This window comes from Astatotilapia calliptera, unplaced genomic scaffold (genome assembly GCF_900246225.1).
Source record: "Astatotilapia calliptera unplaced genomic scaffold, fAstCal1.2 U_scaffold_151, whole genome shotgun sequence".
Lineage (NCBI taxonomy): Eukaryota > Metazoa > Chordata > Actinopteri > Cichliformes > Cichlidae > Astatotilapia > Astatotilapia calliptera.
Genome location: NW_020535676.1, coordinates 21,584 through 44,335, shown reverse-complemented (window position 1 = coordinate 44,335; position 22,752 = coordinate 21,584). Strand labels below are relative to the sequence as shown.

The 22,752-nt window shown below is 41.0% G+C and overlaps 2 protein-coding genes and 1 pseudogene across 4 annotated transcripts; 1 reads left to right on the top strand and 2 right to left on the bottom strand.

Moving 5' to 3' along the window:
- Positions 1-7: 7 nt before the first annotated feature.
- Positions 8-8,328, bottom strand: LOC113017583 (alpha-1,2-mannosyltransferase ALG9-like; annotated as a pseudogene).
- Positions 8,329-9,891: 1,563 nt separating this feature from the next.
- LOC113017580 (ferredoxin-fold anticodon-binding domain-containing protein 1-like) lies at positions 9,892-13,917 on the bottom strand. The gene is made up of 5 exons (XM_026160727.1): positions 13,407-13,917; positions 13,102-13,258; positions 11,687-11,890; positions 11,417-11,575; positions 9,892-11,323 (listed from the first exon to the last, which is right to left on the bottom strand). The coding sequence occupies exons 1-5, from the start codon at positions 13,582-13,584 to the stop codon at positions 10,102-10,104; spliced, it is 1,920 nt and encodes a 639-aa protein (XP_026016512.1). The 5' UTR covers positions 13,585-13,917; the 3' UTR covers positions 9,892-10,101.
- Positions 13,918-14,120: 203 nt separating this feature from the next.
- On the top strand, positions 14,121-20,921 carry LOC113017584 (mitochondrial import receptor subunit TOM40B-like). Of its 3 annotated transcripts, none has more exons than XM_026160732.1 (10): positions 14,121-14,298; positions 14,732-14,931; positions 15,309-15,376; positions 15,464-15,556; positions 15,675-15,776; positions 15,996-16,101; positions 19,727-19,849; positions 19,983-20,059; positions 20,138-20,240; positions 20,333-20,921. In XM_026160732.1, exons 2-10 carry the CDS (start codon positions 14,748-14,750, stop codon positions 20,470-20,472), a joined length of 996 nt encoding a protein of 331 aa, XP_026016517.1. In that variant the 5' UTR covers positions 14,121-14,298; positions 14,732-14,747; the 3' UTR covers positions 20,473-20,921. The 3 variants fall into 3 exon arrangements, with proteins under 3 accessions (XP_026016517.1, XP_026016516.1, XP_026016518.1); XM_026160731.1 differs by lacking the exon at positions 14,121-14,298 and adding an exon at positions 14,307-14,500; XM_026160733.1 differs by lacking the exon at positions 14,121-14,298 and adding an exon at positions 14,622-14,640.
- The last annotated feature ends 1,831 nt before the right edge of the window (positions 20,922-22,752 follow it).

The following is a 22,752-nucleotide window of genomic DNA, read 5'->3' as shown; positions in this document are numbered from 1 at the left end:
TTTTTCTCAACTTTTTCTAATACGTTTCTGCCTTTCATCCACACGCAAACACTGTTTGGTCACCAAAAAGTGGTCCAGGGTGGTGATATTCATAGAGTCTGTGTAGTGTTGATGACAAGTAAACAGGGGGATTGATGTCTTTAAAGGGTCTGATAGCTTCAAAGGTTTCTTGAGACAACATGCACACTGACACACAAATACCAGCTGTTTTGAGAAGAGGTGATTGACGTCTTTTGTTGGGATTTTGTACAACCGTACAGGTTCGGGTGTAAAAGGTCAGCCGTGGCTCCGCTTACGAGGCTGCTTTTGCCGCCGCGGTTTTAAGATGGCGTAGCGCCTAAAGGTGATGTGGTGGTCAGATATGAATGGGATGTAGAACGCTCTGAAGAGAGGAGATGACCTGAGAGAAAAATGCCTTACATGTAAACAATCTGCTTCACATTGTAGATCTCCTTAATGTTTACATTTTCTCAGGATGTTTCCTTTTCTTTTCAACTGCAATACGTTATGCTTTTTCCTTCATTTACAGATTTTAATTTTACTGTTTTTTACACTTATTTGTAAAATATTTACTTGTAAAACTACCTTGATGCTTGAAGAAAAGGCTTATAAGCGATGATAGTCCACTCCTCTTTGCTGGCTGAGTAACGTGGCTCAAGCGGCGTCTCTTCATCTGTGTCTAGGTCCACTAAGTAGTGGCACTGTTTTAAATCAACCTGCACAGAGAAGACAAATACATTTTTAATTTATTTGCTCTTAACTACAGTATTAGTTAGCAAACATGTCTGCGTCTAAGGAACTTACATATCTGCTTGGCTCCTCCAGGTTCTGATCGTTCATATTAGCTGGGATGATTCTGTGTGGCCAGCGGACCAGAGGCATACGGGCTGAGGCAGCTGGCCCCTTAAAACTCAGTCTGAATGAAGTGCAGTTGCCAGCTGGAGATTTAAAGAGAGACTTTTAGCTTTAGTGAAAACATAAAAATGAGAAATCACCCTTACAGAACTTTATCAGACACTGAAAACCTGTGCAGATTTTCTGGACGACTTGACTGTGTGGGAGAAGAAAACTGCTCGGGAAGCGGATACCACTCTTTGCCAACACATTACGCTGACAGGCCCTTGCTTTCGGGGACCGAGTGAGAGTCGGATCCTTGCAATGCGGTGAAATTTCTGGGTTACAGGTCCAGAGGGGCATGGTAGCCTGTAAACAGACCAAAATATCATAAGCCTTCGCTCAATGCTGATGCTGGTGCTTAGGGAAAATGGGACACACACACAAACCTCTGAGAGGGCGACAGAACGAGACAGTGACAACACAGCGAAGACCACCACTGCGCTTAAAGCCAACCAGTTCGAGGAGACGGTGTAGTGTTTCCAGTCGGTATCGCTGTGGAACAGGAAGTGGTAGCATTTCTGTAAATAAAATGAATAAAATCCATTTCATTTACGTGCACATTTGTGACCAAATGGGCCCTAAAAATGCTGAAATCAACTAACGCAGCAGGCTGTTTTGCTTTGAAAGCCAAAATTAGACAATGGTAACTACACCTGTAATGAGGAGAGGGCAACTGCCCCGCTGAGGCAGATGAGAGGGTAAATAGGAAAGAGAAAACGCTCTTCTTTATGAGGTCTAGTGAAGAAAACCAACATCCACAGATACATGGGAGACAGAGTCAGCCAGTTACGGGCGGCCCAGGTTCTGCACTGAAGAAAACCCATGTGTGTACAACGATGTGAAATCACAAAAGGTAAACCCTGTAAATGTGCTGGGAAGATACTGAATATACTGCACTGTGGAGCACAGTGACTTAGAAGAGTGCTAACCGGAGTTAATGTGAGACAGTAGATGAGGGTAACTACCTGGACTAAATCACGAACAAATGTATATAGGTGAGTGAATCATTACAAGTGTAATGTAAATGTAACAAGCCAAAATCAACATATTTTGTGCATACGCAGGGAAAACACACCATTGAACCTGTGTAACAGTGTCTCCATGAGAGCAGTGAGTGGCAGGGAAAACAGTGCCAGAGCAAACACCAGGTTGAAGTTCAGGACGCCGTTTACAAAGTAAAATGCCACGGCTCCGTACCTGGAAATTAAACAACAGAAAGCAAGTGAAGTTACCCTGTGCCCAACAAAAACTGCAGCGACAAACTGTTAAATCTTAATATTTGCTTGATATTGTCATTGACGTATTATCAGTCCAACAGTTACTGTAGTAAATTAGGCAATTCATAAAAGGCATATCCAACATTGTATATCCTAAATATCTCATACTTTATATAAATATCACATGTGGATGTATTGAGGTATTAAATGTGACAAAACAGGTCATTTACCATATAGATCAGGCCCATGTGGTGTAAAGACATTGTACAGGAGAATATTGAGTGGCGCTATGACCAGTTTGCCATAAAAGAAAGAGTCCACCGCCACCAGAGGTACCTGAGAACACAAGATGAGAAGGAAAGTGAACTGATGCAGGTCACATAAACATTAAGCTCCTGCATAAAAATATGCTATAATTCACAAAGAACTACAGATACAGATGGACAAAAGGGTTAAGCCACACCTCTTAAATCTTTGAATTCAGGTGTTTTTCGTCCCATTGCCACAAACTAAAAGAAAATCACCAACCTAACTATGCAGTCTGCTTTAAAAAATATCTGTCAAACAGTGGATCATTCTGAAGAGCTCTCTGATTTTGAGCGTAGTGCTATAATAGGATGCCATCATTTCAACAGATGAATTCGTCAAATTCCTTCCCTACTAGATATTCCACAATCAGCTGTAAGAGGTGTTCCTGCAAAGTGGAAGGATTTAGGAACCACAGTAACTTAGCCACAAAGTGATAGAGGACATAAAGTTACAGAGTTAGGTTAGTGAGCGCTGAGGTGCACAGTGTGCACAGTGTGTCATCCTGACTCAATAACCTCCACTGGAATAACCATCAGCATAAAAACTATCCACTGAGAGTGTCATGACATGGGTTTCTATGGCCGAGCAGCACCTGTAGGTGTATGTGGCCCAATATTTTTTAGTATAGTTTACATATGTTGTGACAATGTGACACATGACAGCAAAATGCATTATTATATTCCTGCCCCTGTGGTACGTCCACAGAGATTTTGTGGGGAATGCTCTACCTGTGACAGAAAAGAAACCCATTATTCTAGTAGTTCTATATTCTTACCAGCAGCAGAAGCAAAGCAATAAATGACCAGGTGATGAAACTCTTCCACTGCCTCTTCAACACAAGCAAGTCGAAAGCAATTGGAAGTCTAACAAGAGAGAAGAAACTTCAATGACACAGTAGCTGATCCGGCTCACATTCATCCCCAGTTCATATGTTATTGTAACGTGATACAAGTGATACATTTTTTGTTGTCAATGGTTGGCTGTATTGCACTAACTAAAAAGAATTAAACTCCACTGAAAATTCAAGCAAGCCCGTAAACATTTATATCCAGAATAAAGTAAAAAAAATTTTAAGGTGTAAAGTTTTTTCAAAAAAGCTGTATTACAATTAACACATAGTTAAAAGCCTGCAATGCCAGTATTTACAGTCATACCCGATCAATGCAGAGAATGGCCATCCAACAATGGCGCCGGCAGCCACGCCGATGATGGCTAACGGTGTTGAGTCTTGGAACCAACCCGTCATGGCAACCAGTGTTGTGTACATACAGAAAGACGAAGGTAGGAAAGCTGTAGAGAAAGAAATAAACTTTAATCAGAAAAAGACTAAGCACAAACACAAAAATGTCCCTACAATCCCTACAGCGTTAATGGGAGCACAGGAGAAATAAATCATAAATATGAAATGTTCCTTAGAGGCAAACACTGCACACTGTTCGTGTGGCAGTTCTGCTCTTCTTGATCAGTGATCTGCCAAAAGGCCAGAAAAGCAAGGCTTTGTAATGAGTTGCTCGATGTAAAAACCAACAGATGTAAGGATGGAGGCAACTGATAGTCCCCAGAAATGTAGCTAAACACGACCAACCTGCAGAGGAGCAGAACAATCCTGTGCTCAGGACGAGGAATGCCAACATCAAACGACCCACGTGCAAACCAAACTTCTTACAAACTGCTCTGTGGCACACACACACACACACACACACACACACACCACACACACACACACACACACACACACACACACACACACAAAATAAAAATGCTTAACTTTAGTAACATATCTTAATCAGAAAAAAACGCTGCAGGAAAATTGCTTTGTAACAGATGATTCTAGACATCTACAAAATTATCCCAAAATGTGAACACCAAAGTGCTAACATGCCTTGCATTTAAGAGGAGGGTAAACTCACTTGTAGAAATAGAGCTCACAGACACAGCAGGAGAATGCTAAGACACATCGCACAAAGTAGAACACCAACACCTGCAACACAGTCATAACACAAGCCTGAAACTACTGCACATGTCCCACTATAACGTTACACGCACCTGTGTGTGCACGCATGTGTGAATTCATGTATTTTAAACTTTAGATGCCCCGTGGAGGAATATTGAACTTTTTAGTCTATCCAGATTTTAGTTTAAAGCTTCTTCTAATAGAAGTAGCATGTCCTGCAGGTAAATATAGTTTTCAATTTTAAAAAGAAAAAGTATACTGATGATGAGCTTGTTAGATTTTACACAGAATGCATTCACTGTGGTGTTAGGATCAGCATAGAATTTCAGAATCGGTGCATCCCTATTATAAAATACAGGAACGTCAACACATGGCAAAATCCGAGCTTGCGATACTTACCTTGTTTGTCTGTAGAACATGGGCGTGCAAGCAAGCAGGAAGTGCATGTAACCATAAGTAAGCATAGGACCGGATGGCATACAGTGGAGAGTATTCCCATGTTTGCATTCCTGTGCCGTAGAGCAAGTAGTGCATCTGTCAGAACACAGGAATAAAAGACAAACATAATCCATTGGAACAAGAGAGAGATGCTACAAAATGATTCTGAAGCAGGCATTAGAAAAACTGTCACACAACACACTATGGTAGGGCTGTGCGATATGACCAAAATCTCATATCCCGATATAACACATTTATCGCTCTGACAACGATATAAATCACAAAAATGTAACATTTTCTGTAAATTCTGTAAATCTCTGGCAACTCAACTTGCGTGAAGTGTTTGCTTCTCATCCGTAAACTCTCTGCATACTCTTTCACGTGATTCAGTTTATTTTGAAAAGTCTCAACAGGATCTTGAGCTTTATTGTGAAAGGTTTACGAGGAAAACAAACAAGCCACGCGGTGGTTTTACCATCATTGTTGCTAAAGACAACAGGTAAAAACAGACGCTTGTTCGTCCATAGTGTGGTAAGAGAAAGAGAGAACTTTAAGAAATTAATATAGCCACTACAGTGACCATCAAAACAATGAAAAAACATTGCTGTAAACAGTTTATTTTACGACACCACAAAACAAACGATAGCGTAATAGGAAACGATAGATGTTTTTATATCGTCATCCGATATATATCGTTATATCAAACAGCCCTACACTATGGCACTTTCAAATGCCCCACAGCAGAGATCAGTACTCACAGGCTCCCAGTAGTTAAACGTCTCATCGCAGTCGGAGATGTTGCTGAGCAAAGCTGCACAGAAGCGTGCAGAGAGCAGGCATTTAAATGCAGTCGAACCTTCTGGAGCCCATACCTGCCCCCCACGACTTATTGACCTATTACAAAAAAAAAGATTAATATGAACATTCATTCAATGCATATGTATATATTTATGCTAATATAAATCAGAACGTTCCCTTTACACAAATAAAAAATAAATTGTCTATATCTTAAATAATATAAACATTTATGTGAGCACTGAGTGGGTGTTTTATCACATACCAGTTTAACTGCTTTACTACACTCGTGTGCCTGCTTTTAATAAAATACCAATTAAGATAACACAGATAATCCCAAAATGTGCATGTGTGGTATCAAATTGTGGTGTATTTCCAGCTCACATTTCTGTTCACTTTTACAAAACACTTAAATATTTTCTCCAAATTTATTCCAGTTTCAGATTTACTTTAGGAAATACTCTTTAAACAGTTTCTCTCTTTTCCAAACCAACATTATTAGTACTATTGTGAATAACAATTTCAAATGTTTTTATTGTTTCTATATTTTTCTCCAATTTCTTTTCACCTTTTAGGTTTCTTATCCTGCCTCTGGATTTTGTATTTTAAAAGTATCTGATAAATTATTTAAACCAATGGTTTTTTTGTGAGTTATTAACAACAAAAAGAGAGCCAGTGTGATATTTATTTTAGTATAAGAAATATCAGCATCAACAAACTTTTTTCACACAAAAATTTATATAGTTCCATATTTCTCTGTATTTTTTTTTTTTTTTAACAATGGCTAATCAAATATTGGTGAGTTAAATAACAGAGAGGGCTGCTTTTCTTTTAATGACATTAATAACGGGTCCACTGAGGGACAACAATGAGACTTGCCTATAACAGGAATGTTTTACATGGTGGAGGCTGCTGACATTTTCCTTAGTCATGTTTTCTGACTGTTTTTTCACTAGTTTTGCATTTGGCCAGGGTCAGTGTCACTACTGGTATCATGAGGCAATACCTGGGCCCTACAGAGGTTGCACAGGTAGTCCAACTGCTCCAGGATGCACATCAATATGTGGCATTGCCAGAAGGCTTTTTGTGTTTCCCAGGACAGTTTCAAGAGCATGGGAAAGATTCCAGGAGACAGGCAGCTACTCTAGGATAACTGAACAGGGCTGCACAAGGTCCTTAACCCATGAGTATTACCGGTATCTGCTCCTTTGTGCAAAGAGCAACAGGATGAGCACTACCAGAACTACAAAATAACCTCCAGCATGCCACAGGTGTGAATATATCTGACCAAAAAATCTAAAACAGACTTCACGAGGGTGGCCTGAGAACCCAACGTCCTCTGAAGGATGAAGGAATTGATATCAATGACTGGCTTTGTTTTAGCCTGACCAAAACGGGACATTATGTTTTGGTCATCCGACTCCACCAGGTTGCACCTTAGACAGCTCAGTGATGCCCTGGTCCAGCTCTGCAAGGACATCCCCCAGGACACCATCCCACATCTTATTAGCACCACATAGGACCATACAAACTCCTAAGTGGCATTTTGAGTTGCTGCAATGGAATTTCAGCAGCAGCAACTATCCTGTCTCATCAATTTATCACTTCTGGGTGTCTTCCATCAAACAATGTGGTATCATTTCATTCCTAACGCATTATCCAGTCCATCTGAGCATAGATACCCAGCTAGATTTTTTCCCATTGCGATTTGATGTTTTTTTCTAAGTGTTAGTTAATTTTTTCTGAGCAGCGTATACATATGATTCTGGTCTGAGCAGATATTCTCATTTCTGTCAATTATGATCACTCCCAGTTAAAATGTTATCATTTCAACTCTGCCACCTCCAGATCTGACTCCGAACCACACATCACAGCCGATCACACCGTCATCTTGTAAAATATATAAATAATGTGCACTTTCTATCGGTTAGGAAATACTTATATCTTTATTGTCTAACAGTTATAATAACTTCTCGTGTAAAGAGAACTGTCACACTAATACAAACGTGTGATTTGCGTTCACAGTGTTGCTTATGTGTTGCAGTGTTTCCTTTGTTCGCGCCCATCATCAGATTAGTCAGATTATAGTCGGCTCAGCTGCAGCTCAGCCCTGACCCTCACGTTACGTATTTTATGACACGTCACCTTACAAATTGTCACTTTCCCCAACAACAACAACACCACCCAATCGTCTCAAACAAGTGTTTGTGTCGGTCCAGAGCACGAGTTTACCCACGCCACAACTCGCACCACAGCCAGTTACCACATATCTGACACTAACAGAATGAATGGAGCTGACCACTGCGATTTACTGCTCCGCTAAAACATAAACAACGCAACTTAGTTAGTACGGTGGACACACAGCTAAACAGCCACTGTGGTTCATATTAATGTAAATACACACTGGTGTAGTTTGTTCAATGGTCATTACCAGGCGTTGTTATCGTGTCGTTACAGTCAAAACTTACTAAGGTATCAAAGTAGCTAGCTTAGCTAGCTTCCCCTGCTCAGGCTGTCAGTCACACCTCCTCATGCAGCTTGTGTCTCCTCTGGATTCATACTCACTCTTGCCGAGTCTCTGTGATTTTGCTGTCATCGGTGACTTTCTCCTCTTTGGGTGCCCGAGTTTCGGCGGGGACGTTCACGTTGTTTGCATCTTGTCTGCTGCCTCGCCTGGTTCGCTGCCGAAGCGCCTTGGCCGCCATGTTTACCGACGGTACTGCTCCCGAGTCGCGATTCGTTTATTTTCGGCTGTGTCCGGATATTGACAGCTCTAATCATACAGTTCAATTAAGCGCTTAAGTTACAAGTACTCTTTACTGCGATTCAGTAAAGTTTCAGTTCGCTTTAGATTACTTTTATTTATTTAAACGTATTTGTTATTAAAAATAAATAAATAAAAACGTTTAAATAAAATAAGAAAATGTGTGTGGGGGTAAGGTCAATCAAAGAAGTTCAAATAAATGCGAACTCAGCACTCTGTAAAGGCAATAAAACATGCATCAGTGCTTACTGAAAATTAGACCTAAGATAAATTTTTAGTTCCAGTTTTAGGTCAGTTCACAGACTAAACTTTCAATGAAACCAGGAGGAATTACAAAAATTACATTTTGACCTCTGAATTTTTGGCAAAAATCACCAAACTGGGCTTTGTTTCAACTGTTAAAAACCTTTGTTAATTTTCAGCTCTTATGATATTGTCTCTATTTAATCTTTTCTCCGCAACTCTTCCCTTGGATTTGATCTGTGTTGCTGCAAAGTAAAGTTACATTATTTTTAAAACATCTTAAAAAATCTCACAAGTAATAATTTTCATCACATTTTCCTTGCTGAAAGTACCGTGACTCATAGAACCTGCTCTAGTGAAATGTATATAACCTTTGCATTTGCTGCCCCACATGTGTGACCACCTTTATTTTTTAACATAGCCTGAACGCTTTTAGGTAAACTTTCTTGTCATGTCATGTCTTCAAAGCTTCAAAAAGTTTGAGGCATTGGGGAGACCAATCAGTGAATGTGAGTTTTTCTATCGAACCATGGTTTCACTGCATTAGCAGTGTTTTTGTTATCATTGACATGCTAAAAATAAAGCTGTTGGCAATCAGAAACTTTCCAGAAAGCATTGCATGGTGGGTCAGAATCTGATGGTACTTTTTCTGTGTTTATTATTTCTCCAGTTTTAACAACACCACTAGGTGAAACGCAGCCCTAACAATGAGAGAGGCTCTCGTACATCTCTCCGGACATCCTCCGTACATATGATTAAAATTTGAGTTAAAACATTTTTTTAATTTGGATTCATCACTCCATAACATCATGTTTCAACTAAAGGAATGGCAACAAATTATGTGCTTTCATAAAAGGCTGCTAGTAACAAAGTGCCTAAAGGTACAATTTAAAACAGTTTTTTGTCTATTATGTGTAGATACAACACTTATTAGGTTTCTTTTTTTATATGTTTGAATGAAGTCAGAAAGAAAACAAGACTATTTTAAAACTGCAAGAAAGTCTGACTCCCTGGACACAAAATATAAAGAAATTATGGGTGGCTGAAGACTTTTGCAGAGTACTGTGGTAAGTGTTTATTCTTTTGTGACACAGTTAGATAAAGGAATTTATTTTATTTTTTTTACATCTTTACAACGTGTGTGTAATGTGACCACTAACTAATCTCAGTCTGTTCTTATTGAGAATTGTTTACTTTATGTCAGTGTCACGATGTTGCCATGTGGTGCACCATATGTGTCTTTTACTCTTTTACAGTAACTCCAGAGGCAAAAATTTACATTAAATAACAGATTTATTGTTTCCTTGAAGCACAAACATATACACAGAATTACAATCACAATGTAGACACAATAGAGCAAACAACACCTCAACAACTGTAAACACTGTTTAGCTGCAGATTCCACATTTATCATTTTCTATGCAGATATGCCTCTTAAAGGTAAGAGTGTAAATCGCCGTTCTTCTCTGAGTTTCAAGTGATGGCTACCTGATGGTGACTTGTAATCGAGAGGAAAGTAGAGTCTCCAAGTGTTTGTGAAACTGGAGTGCTCGTGTGTGTGACAGAGCATGTGTGTGTGAGTGGTAGATGAGTCTGTAGCAGTAACTGGTCTGGCTCAGATCAGGATGTGAGAACCTGTCAATGAGTTTAACTTGCTCCACGGTCCCACAACTAGCCTCTCGGACCACCGCGTGGAAATTCTTCTCCTCCCACGTAGGCCCAGTCCAGAAGCTGATGTCAAAGGTGAAAGGTTCGGGATACAGGCAAAAAGGATGAAACGGAGTCCCCGGCGATGGGTGGGATGAAAATTGTTTTAAGAAACGTGGGTCATGTGACCAAAGCAGCCTCCAGTCAGGGAGCGAGAACAGGAGCACGGCGAGTAGGTCCAAATTTAGAGACGCAGTGATGCGGACATGATTGTTGTTGTCACTTACATCGCTTGCAAACACCTTACCAACCAAACCCACTGGCTGCGCTTTCAGACGCAGACCTCCCTGCTCTGTTACTATGGAGACGCCAAAAGGAGCAAGTAGCGTTTCCAGCTTTTCTCCGAGCAATTTACCCGGCTCACTTTCTGAAGGAAAAACACCTTGGATGAGGAGCTCGTGAAAGGCAGGCATAGCCCAGAGGCCGATGGGTACATTTCTGAAAACCACACCACTAATTCCATATAACAAGCTGGTAACACCATTACAGCTCCCACAGGACTCATCCTTCTCATTTCCTTCACTGTCATCACTCCCCTCACAGTCACCATGACCATCGGCGTTAATTATCGCCTCTTTTTTAGCTAGAAGCTCTTCCATCTGAGGGAGCAATGATGGACGTAGCATGTGCATACCACTTTCCCCTTCAGGATCAATGTCAAGAGAGCATGCTGACCTGAAGCTCTCAACTCCTTTGATTCTCACCCTACCTCCTTTATTTGAGGCAAGACATGTGGGCAGCAGAGTTTCTGTGGGTCTCGGATCATTTTCTTTGTCTGCAGAGGTATCAGTGTCAGAGGTGAGGTCTTTCTGAAGCAGGTGGATCCAGTAGCATTGTGCGCCATCGATGCCACAGCAGTGTGTCTGCAGCTGTTTTGCTGTGAGGAGGAAGGGGATGGTCTCTGTCATCATGGAGACCGGCCATTTCTTCGCCAGACCTTCGAGAAGAAAATCTTGCACCAACTTGACAGGGTGGACAGAATCTGAGTAGAGAAATCTCCTGATGAAAGAAAAGAGGTTGTAATTATATTTATGTGATTTATGTGTGTGTGTTGGTGGTGCAAACACCCGGGTAGCCACTGTGTTACTGTACCTGAATATGTAATCACTGAGCTCTGCTGGTATTTCGTACTGCACTTTCTCTCCTTCAACGACCTCCTCCACCTTCAGCAAATGAGCAGGAGTGTAGGGGATGCTGCGAGTAAACATGTGGACCAAAGCTTTCTCCACATGGAAGCCTTTATCCTGGCTCCTGTTCAGCAGCGATATCATCATTAGTGCCAGGCATGCAAACATACAAGGAAAACAAACAAAGAGATACAGCTGGGTTGCTTCTATACATAGACTCACCTTTACTCCTTACCTGTATCCAGTGCACTTGTAGCTCTGGTGCTTATCACTTTCAAAAGGGTGGATGGCACTCAGAATTAGATCTGCCTCCGCTGCCATGGCAACCGCCTGCCAGCTGTTGTGCCACTCTCGCTTCGGCTGGTCCGCTGGTGTTCCTCCTTGTCCGTTGCACAAGGAGACGTGAACCTCCCCACTTTCAGCCAACACTTGAACACAACTGGAAGAACAACAAATTCACATTTTAAAATGTCAATACATGTATGACACATACATAAAGGATTATTTTCTAATAACCAAAGAAGCAAATATTATTATTCAGTTACCCTGCAATAACACAGCTCAATTTCTCACGATAGCAGGTTTGTTATTTAGTGATCGCAAGAAAAAAAAGTTTATTTCCTCTTTATTTATTAGAGATCAAAAGAAACAATTAAGCAAGGAAAAACTTTAATAAAGTACTAGACACCAAGCGAACTCACAGGCGGGCATGCTTCAGGGCTGCTAGTGAGACTCAGTGAGAACCAGATAAGAAAACCGGATAGCAGATAATCAGATTTTGATACTGGCATTGAGGGAAAAGCAGTTTTCTCAATAAATCTGCCTTTTTTTCCAAGGTAGCAAAATAAATTAACCTGTCACCACAGGCTTTATTATTTTGTGTTTTCTGCAGAATTATACTAAATAAATAAAAAGAATTTCAAGCACGACCATTCACTATCCGATATAAACAGTTCCAATTTTTAATTTAAAAACATGTTGCAGTAGGCACAATAAACAAGGTTAAATGATGATATCATTTTGAGATCACAGTGCCAAGCCAGAAAAAAAAATAATGAAGTGCGAGACTCCCAGTCTCCTGACAGGCGGGTGCACCTCCTGCTGAGACTGCCACAGAAATCAGAAAACCAGAACGAAAAACTGACCTTTTGATAGTGACAGTGGGGGTAAAAGGCTATTTTCACAACAAATCTGCCCTTTCCCCATGGTAACAAGGCCTTACCACAGAGAAACAAGCTTTATTATTTCAGGTGGTTCTCTCCGTTCATTGTGCCATTAAAACTGTTTACATATTTATTTAAATCAGTAACTATTCGATCAAATAACAGCTAGAAGGGTCTGAGCATCCTGTAGAAGCTTTCATAACCTGGTCATTAGTTGCCTAAAACACCTTAAGTAGACACAAGAAGCAAGATTAAGTGATGATATCAATTATATTGAGGCAATAAATTGCAATTATTCCAGTTCATGTCACATAAAAAGGGATATAAACTGTTATAAAAACAAACTGAAAAACACATACAAACTTTTAAGCCCCAATAATGATGAGCTTGAGGCATCAAAAGCCTCTTTTAGGCTTCTTGCATAGATAGAAATGAATGCAAGTGATGCATGTGATGATGTTGTGATCATGGCATGATGCAGTCCTACCTGAGGAAGAAGTTTCTGAGAAGTTCTCTGTTCTTTTTAACCCCACTCTTTCGCCCACAGTGAGGGAAGTTGAACACCACACGGTCAAACAGATGGCCCTGCAGAGAGGCGCATTCCCCCAGCTTTGTGCAATCCACCTCAAACAGCACAGTCCCTCCTGAAAGAACAAACAGTGTTAAAGATAGCATGCAAAGAAAGAAAGAAAGAAAGAAAGAAAGAAAGAAAGAAAGAAAGAAAGAAAGGGGGGGCACAACTCCATAAAACTCAAAATAGCAGCAGTTATTACAGCTGGTAAAAAGCCGTACCAGAGTCCTTGATGGTCTGGATGTTATCAGCTGCGCCTTCGTGCCGCAGTGCCTCCTCCTGATGCTGCAGGCAAGTGGCCGTTACGGTGGTCTCTGATTCGGAGTACAACTGACAGGCAGAGGCCGAAAAGGAGAAGTTCCCTTCTCCCACCATTAATACTGCCCGCGAAGGAGACATATCCAGGGTAAAGCGCAAACAAAGCTGCTTCCCAAAAACTCAGCTCTGTGAAAACTTGTCCCCAAAATCTGTCCCTGAAAGGGATGAGCCGCGTGTGCGGGTGACAGCGGCCACCTTCAGTCTTCTTCACGGGTCAATATTGTGGTTTTGGAACCATGTTTAAGCTTTTTGTTTGTTTTTGTTGCCTGAGACAGGCGCGAGCGAGACGCTGTTAGTACCGCTGCTGTTGGAGAATAAAAGCTGATGACCTTCTCCAACTCGAGCTCCGCAGTACGTGAAAGCCGAGCTCACCTGTAGCAGCTTGCGTTAGAAGCGGCGTCGCAGATAAAATAGTCCGACTAGAAACAAAAGGCTCCCCTCCCGGGGCCTCAAAACATCAAATCAATACAATAATAATAATTGGCTGAACGGGAGCCAATAGTCAATAGCTGCAATTTTAATAACGCGGCCACAGAAGTGCCAGTTTTATACAGTAAGGTGTAAAAGTGTGCAGTTTTCAAATGTGCAGGGTTCCCGCCGTGGTTTCAGAGGGACGCATTTGTGGGGTGGCACACGAGGCAGCTATTTGCAGCATCAGTGAAGCTCAGCATCAGTTGGCTTTGCATCTCAAGTTGGTATTTGTAAAGAAATTAAGGGAAAATCCGCCTGACAGTTTTCCTGATGTGCGGTTCTCATTTCCGCTCGGGATTTTAAGGTCTTTCGATCAAATCGGAAGTAGGTAGTAGAACAGTTAGCACACATACATGTCTGTTTTTACCGATGCTAAGGTCATACTAGCCGACGGATCTGCGGCACCTGCTCATATAAACCTCAGAACAGCATGCATGACGTGCAGAGCCATGCAGACCTGGTTTTAAAATCCTTGGAAACCAGTATGATGAGACATAACAATACAAAGCTCTCATACATTTAAAATGTAGGTTTGTGCTGTTAATGTTGATGCAATTTGTAATTCTGATATTGAGGTTTTCTAAAAAAAAAACAAAAAACCCCAAAGCTGACTAAATAAAAATAATAAACATCATTTTTTTTCCCCATCAATGCACTTAAGAAGAGGTTAGTCCTCTTCCCCTGTTGTATCCTTGCACAACAGAGTTTTTCTTTTTTAGCAGGTATGAGAAATAAATCTTGTCTTTGTGTCTTGTAGGGAGTGTTGCACCCACATGGGCAGCGTTCTGGCTTTGTCTTCCAGTCCGGGCCATCAGAACTGGCCTTTCTCCACAGACCCACCTCCTTCCCGCTGGGACGCACACCCTGCTCACTGGGACAGTCCACCGCGCTGGGAGAGGAGGGATGGCCGCCTTCCCAACCCAGGCAGCTTTCACTCGTTGCACAGGAGCTGCAAAGGTATCACTGGTTAACATAGGAGAAGTGAGGAGTGCTCACCATGCTTAAAGTGAGGCAAAAAAGACGCTTCTTTCATTAGAGTTGCAACTGTTTTCCTGTAAGGTCAAATGTCAATTTCAATTTTACTTCTATTGCACTTCTAAAGCAGCAAGGTTAACCCAAGTTATTTTAAAGTTATTTAAAAAAAACAAGATAAAACCATGGATAAAACTCCATGTTTCCTTGTATAATGTGTGGTTCTAGCTACTCATAATCCTTTGAGGCTAAATAAAGCAGTCCTTATGTTTCTAAATTCTGTTACTAGCCGTGAACAGCTACAGAAATACAAATTCTATTATCTAAATGTTTCTTGACATGATTGGTTTTTTCCTCTTCAGATGTGTTTCCTCAACAGATTGAGGGTGTTAAGATGATACTGAATAAAACCCTGAGCAGCTTCTTCAAGGTGATTTTTTTCCCATTCACTTTAATTTAGATGCAAACAGTTTGTAGCATTTAAAGGTGATAATTATTAACCAAGGAATGTTTTCAGGTCAGCCATACGCTCCACCTCAGCGCTGTAAGTCCGTCGTATTATCGATTTCACGTGGAGCACCTGCAAAGTGACGACTATAGCAAAGACAAGGTCAGGCGTGAGTCATCACAAAGCTATCTTCATAATAAAAAAATTTAATGGTAACTGCGAGGGAGCTGCTGCCTTTTTGTGTTCACAACTCGCATTCTGTTCCTTTGTCAAATCTCAGGATGCTCCAGCGTTGATCGGGGAGATGGACTCCTCAGGTAGTCTGAACGCCCACGCTCTGCTGCATCTCACTGAGCGCGTGCGAGCCAGAACAGTGTTTCAGGTGTGATCATAACATCTGACGTCTGTAAACATGGCATTCATTCAGTTCCCTCCTACAGCTATTACAAATCTTGACACCTTTGACATCTTTCTTCAGAATATTTGTCTTTACTTTCTCTGTTTGTAATGTATAATGCTCCATGAAAGGATACCTGTTCTGTTTTCTGTTATAAACTTTATCGTTAGAGTAACATTTTTTGAACTGCTCAATGTGTTTTAGACCCAGCAGTCCCAGTTTGTAACGTGGCAATTTGAAACTGAGTACAGAGGGAACGATTTTACTGCTGCTGTGACGGTGGCCAACCCAGACATCCTCAGAGAGTCAGGTGAGAAATGGCAGGTGGAAAAATGAGCAGAGGATTAACCATCAGGGTCTGATCTATGGAAAGTTGGAGTCAGTGCTCTACACTGGAGTGATAGTTCCCCTCTTTCTAATGTGGACCTGGCAGAGGGTGTGTTTCAGCTTCAGGGGGATCATAGCCCTCACCCTACCTGCAAAGGTCTTTGCCAGGGTCCCAGAGAGCTAATTTATACACAAAGAATCAGTCAGAGCCTTTCTATAATTACCCGCACTAATTAATGTTTGAAAAATGAGAACACCTGTTGAGGGAGGGCAGTTTAGATGCTTGGAAGGAGGTTGAAGAAGAAGGAATATGCCTTCTACAAGGGTGAACTGGTCTGTTAGGAAACTGCTGTGAGCTGTATGAGGTCCTGAGGACTGAGACTCAGGTGGAACGCAGGATTTATCCATAGGAAAGCTGCATCATTACAAACTATTCCACCTTACAAGCATCAGATCTGTGTGGAACAGCTGACCTGTACGATGTGTAGAAGAAACAACAAACTAATCTCAATCTTTTTTTAATAAAGATATTGTTGCTGTGCTCTTTTTTCTTACTTTTTCTGCAGAGTATAGCAGCTTATTAAAGTCAATATTACACATGATTTTCACATCAATAGCTGAATTTGGATGGACATTTTCAGTATATACTGTAGGACTCATAGATAGTTAGAGAGACGTTTTTAGAAAAGAAGAAACTACATAACTACAACTTTCACAAATCCTACACCAAATAACAATTTTTTTTACCCTGTAGCCATAAAAGACTGACAGGCCATTGTCGGCATAACTTTATAAGAGCAAACCTTAGTAAATCACATTTGTTTGATTTGTTTAAATATTTTCCCAGCATGTGTTGTAACCTCTATAATACATTTGCCAAAAGATCAGCGACCAAGTTACCTGCTGTGTCCCCACCTTTCAGCTACAAAACCGACACTGTGGCTACTCTCATTAAATCCTGACAGTAGTTTCTTAACCCTAAAAGAGGACTTTGTTGTAATGCAGTGTTAGGAAATCTGGTCCATGGACACAGTTATTTGTGCCCTTACTTTCATTAAATATGTATTTAGATTTCCTTCCAGAGCCTGCTGGGAGTCACAATACAACATCCATGCTGCCATTAGAGATACTTTTTAAAGTGAGCCGATGGATTTGCAGTGTTCAACATTTTTCGTCAAAATATGCAAAATGGTCCGCAATGAACGCGAGTGCATTCATACAGCTCTGCAGTGCCAGAGATCACGTTCATGTAGTGTGTTTTTCTTCTTCTCTCAGATGTAATATTGTCTGACAAAATGCTACCGTTAATATGTCTTGATGCATGCTCAATCATCCAGGTAAGGAAACCCCAAAAAGTTGATTCGGTTAATCTGGATGTTGTAGTTGAAAATGGCTACCAATAATAGGACTCAAAGATCAGCAGTGTCTTAGATTAATGTCTGAATTTTTCAGTATATAATACTGACTTTAATAATATTGTAGCATTACATGGTGTACAAGAAAAAATAAATAAACAATGGCAGTTGACATTGTTATATTCTAACTTCAATACATAGACGGGTCAGCTGTAACACAGATTTCAAGTTTACACGGTGGAATATTTGAATCCTGCACTCCGCCTGAGCTGTCAGATACGTTTGTAACTCTGACGGTAACTCTGTGAATAGCAGAAGAATTCAAATTCACCAGAGAATAAATAAGGGAGAGACATGGCATCAAAGTTAGATAGAGCACAGTCCCACAGGTTAAGAATGAAAAAGAGAAAATACATCCCAGGAGGCGAGAGCTAAAGGAACTGATGGACATGGTCAGACAGATGACTTATGTTCCTAAATTCAGCCTGACATTTTATCACTTTTGCTCAGTTATACTTTATTAATGTAAACTTGCTGCACTTGCTGTGTGCATGCACATAGATGTGTGCATGACCAGTCTGCTCCATTACTTAAGCAAAAAACACTCCACCTCTGGTCACAGGCTGCCCCAGTTCTTGTACATCTGTAGTGAGAGCTTACTCTGGATTATTGGCAATATGCGAGAATTTCTATGAGCAGCCATGGGGTGGAAGTTTGAGGGTTGGCAGGTCTCAGAGGTTTATCTCTGCTTTGCAGATCATGTCATTGATTTCAGGCGGTGGCCTCCAGCTTGCCCCTTGGGCAGTTTGCAGCTGAGTGTGAAGCGGTTGGATGAGAATTAGCTCCTATATGTCTGAGGCCATGGTTCTCAGCCAGAAAACAGAGGTGTGCCCACTTTGAGTTGGGAATGAGTCGTTGCCTCAAGTGGAGGGTTTTAAGTATCTCTGCATCCCCTTCACGAGTGAGAGGAGAGTGGAGTGACAAATTGATAAACAACTTGCCGTGGAGGGTGCAGTGATGTGAACGCTACACCAGTGTGTTGTGGAAAAGAGAGACATGAGCATGAAAGTGAAGCTGTCATAGGTGACTAAAGGAAGAGTGGAGCAGTGGAAGTGCTTCCTCCAAACAGCTTCTCGATTCACCCTGAGAAGCTTAGTCATTCAGGAGGGTAGTTACTCTTCCACATTAAAAAGAGCCAGTTAGGGTGGTTCAGGCATCTGAAAGGATGCCTCCAGGGCACCTCCTAGGTGAGGTGTTGCAGACGTGTCCTATTGGGACATGTCCCAGCTTGCTTGGGATCACTTAGTGTATCCACATAAGAGGTGGGGGAGGTGGTGTGGAGAAGCAGGTCTGGGCATCTCTACGTAGAAAGCTGCACAAGCTGACCATATCTTGGTCTCTTGTGTTCTGGGGGCCTCTGGATGTCTGGAGTTTTGATCTCTTCCATACCTGCTTCATGCCCTGGAGGACGGGGCAGTGGCCCCCCCACACCCTCTAGCAGATCATTACATGAAGGAACCTTTTAAAAACAAACGCGCTCATACTCACAGGTGTACACACAAGTGATCACACACACAAACTACACCTTTTTTGGCTCCTACCTCTAAGCACACTGTGCGCTGTCAATCGTACGTGCTGCACAATAATGTTTAACATTTAGTATTTACTGTCATATTCCCATATATCATTGTGATGTTGTTTATTCTATTACTCTCGTTTTCTTCTGCTTGTTTTCTTCTTTCTTTCTCAACAGGTGATCCAGGTGATCGATATATGTGGTTTTTTTTCTGTTTATTCTGTTGGTTTTTGTTTTTTGCCCTTTTTCCCCGTCCCTCTTCTCAGCTGTTTTTCTTTCCCTCCTTCTTTCCCCCAATCAAGTCTGTCCCGTATTCAGCAAGTGAAAATAAAATAAAATAAACAATAAAAGGTGAATCAAATAGACCATTACGGCAAGACTGGGATGGTCCATTTTGTAAAGTAAATCCGTTGGGCATCTTTCTTCGCCTTTAGACAATAATTCTGATGGCAAAAGAGCCAAACGGGACAGGCAACAAAAAAAAAAAAGAAAAAAGAAAGGGAAGCTGCACATGGACCTGAAAGAGTGGCAGGAAATAGATGGATGGGTGGATGTTGGCTTTTCTTTGTTATCCCACAACATGAGAAGAAAATAATTTAACACTTTTTCTGGTATTTTTCACTGATGTGCCCCTTGATGATTTTTCTGTTATCTTGCTGTGTGTTTTTCCTGGACAGTTATCCTGGTGGCGCATTTCCTGCAGAGCGTGTCTTCTGGGCTGGTGTTAGGAGGAGAGCTGGTCTACCATCGGGGACGAGCAGAAGAAGGAGGCATCCTTACTCTGGCTGGACAGTACTCAAGTGAGATGTTGTTTTTACTCATGAATCTGCCTCGCATATCATATTTTAACAGAGCTGGTATCATCTCTCCTTTGTTGAGCTTTGATTTAGCCACAGTGGGGGTGGTGGGTGGGTGTTCTGTCTCTTCATGCAGGACCAAACTGGGTGGCAACATTGAATGCTGGCAAAGGAGGTGCCCATGCAAGCTACTATCACAGAGCCAACAAACAGGTACAGCCAGTGCCACCCATAAGCGTAAACACCATTTACCTTAGTGGCATATCATTAATGTATGTTTGTGCTTTGCAGATACAAGTAGGGGTGGAGTTTGAAGCCAGTACCAGGACACAGGAGACCACAACATCCTTTGGGTATCAGATGGAGCTCCCAGAGGCTAATATGGTCTTTCGAGGTAAATTTCCTGATGTAACTTTGAGTCATGCGCGATGTTAACTATTATGAAAGCACAATGCATGAGTCTTTTGTTTCTGTGTGTGTATCCAGGTATGATAAACAGCCGGTGCATAATAGGAGGTGTGTTGGAGAAGCGCCTGACTCCTCTCCCAGCCACACTGATTATGGGTGCCTTTGTAAATCATAAAGGTGATAAACTGCAAGTGGGTCTAGGCATCAACGTGGGTTAATCATCAGCTAACCCCCGCTGGAATTACACTGGATATCCGTCCAGAGGCACGTTTCAGAGGCTTCATTAACAACGTGACCTTGCGAGACTTTTTCAGCCTCACCAAAACACTTCCTGTTTCTTTAAGTCACCTACCTCTCTAAGTGGAGGCGATGTTTGTCTGACTGAGTGACAACAAGAGGATTGCACTAAGAGGAGTGGATGAGCACCTCGAGTGCTCCAGTACAGTATGTGACTACACAAATGTTTCAGTCTCCCTAAACCCAAACTGTGCATCCACTCCTGGACACTGAACCAAAAGGATAAAAGGCATACAGTACTGTAAAGTTAAAATAAAGATTTTATATTATGGGTAGTCCTAAACAAATCTAATGGAAGTACACTGTATTAAAGAACAATAGTCTGTGAAGGTTCTCAGTCATCCAGGTCATCGTAGTCAAAGGAGCTTGCAAAGAAAAGCGTCTGGACTTCTTTAAGTTGCTTGAACAATAGTCTTTTTAATAGTCTTTTTAATGTTTTTGTTCATCAGCTATAATTTTAATAGACTATATACACAAGATGCTTACAAAAGATGTTTGCCCATCTAACAGGCAGTGATTGGTTTACATCAGCGCCAGTATCAATTAAAAACAAAGCTCATCAACTCACCTGCCAAAAAATTTAATTTTAGCTTGAATGTACAATCATTTGGTGCTCTCTAACCACGACACAAACAGAGAAAGCATTAAACTGAAAAAGTTCAGCGCTTACTCATAAAAAGACAGTCTGTGTGGGCTAATCTGCACACAAGCAAATGCTTAGAGGAGCATTCCAAATGGCAGCAAATGCTGAATCTGAGTATGAGTAAATGGGTCGGCTCACGTTAAAACGTCAGTAAGAACCTTAAAAAATATGCATGAGTAGGTGAATGTTTGTTTGATTGGGTACAGATCTTTTTTTTGTGTGTGCCGGCATATTATATAGTGTGCAATCCACACAGAGAAAGGTGCTGCTTCATACTGTATATAGTAATTTAAGGTTCTGAGGGTTGAGAAAGAGGCTATGCACCAAGTCTGCTGATTGAGGACTGCGCTGTATGTATACTGTATAGATGAAGGCATTTGGTAACACTGACTGTATGCAACCTGCACTACTCGTACTGCGTTCGAGCATTTACGGTCCTCTTCAACTGGGAAATGTTGCATATATATGATTTATTCATTATATAAAGTCAGCACGGAGAGAAATGGAAGGGATGGCTATCTTTTTGAACTTAATTTATTAAAGATGTTATTTCTGTCATTGTTTCTTTTGACTGTATGTCATGCATTTCAACAGACAGTTACCTACCTACAGTAAGTCTGAACCTAAACTCAGCACCAAGGTACCTTTTTACGTCCTGTTGCTTATTCATAGCTCAGCAAGACACAAACACGAAAGCCAGATAATTTTCACTTAAATCATTAGAGCTGAAGATTGCAGATTCATTAAGAATTTGCTTAAACTGAACATTTTCCACTCTCGGATCAACATGCAAATATTCCTTCCCATTAACTTCCATTAAGTTGTGATGATTTTCCCTGATATACTGTTTAGTGGTGGATGTCCCTTTTAAACAAGGCCAAAGTTTTAAATACCGAAATCTGCACAAAGATAGATGGAAGCCCAGACCTCAGACTGCAATAAGACGCTACATTTTGGGAAAAAAAATTTCTGTGTTTGATTTTGGATGATGGCTATGAGAGTGAATACCTTTTAATATGCTTATGGAAGGCACACAGCTCATGCTGACAGCACAGAAATCCCACTTTCTGTTTGTCAGGGGCAGCTAGTCATAAGAAAAGTGGGTTCAAAGGAGAGGGTGTGTTGTGAGATTGCACTGAGGTCTAATGTGTGTGAGATTTAAAAAAAAAAGAAAGATTGTTTTTGAACTTTGAATAATGTGTAACATAGTAAAGGATAAGACCTGAAAATGATAGGTCCTTTTTAATCTCTTATTCCTTCGTATTTGCATGCTGCCTCTAAAAATCTTGTAAACTTTTGTCTTTAACCTCCTAAAATCTGAACTCTTCCACGGCATGCATTTTTAATTTCTCTTTGATTAAAAAACAAAGAATTACCAGATTTTCTTTTTATCTGATTTTTGTTTCTAAGAAAAATGAGAGCCACATATGAGCATATTCGTTTAAAACAGTAGCAGTATAATGTCCTCGTAAGTGGATATCAGGCTCTTGTAGAGCAAACTTGAGTACTTTGGTCTAAATAACTCAAAATGTAATGTCCACATATGTGGACGCCAGGT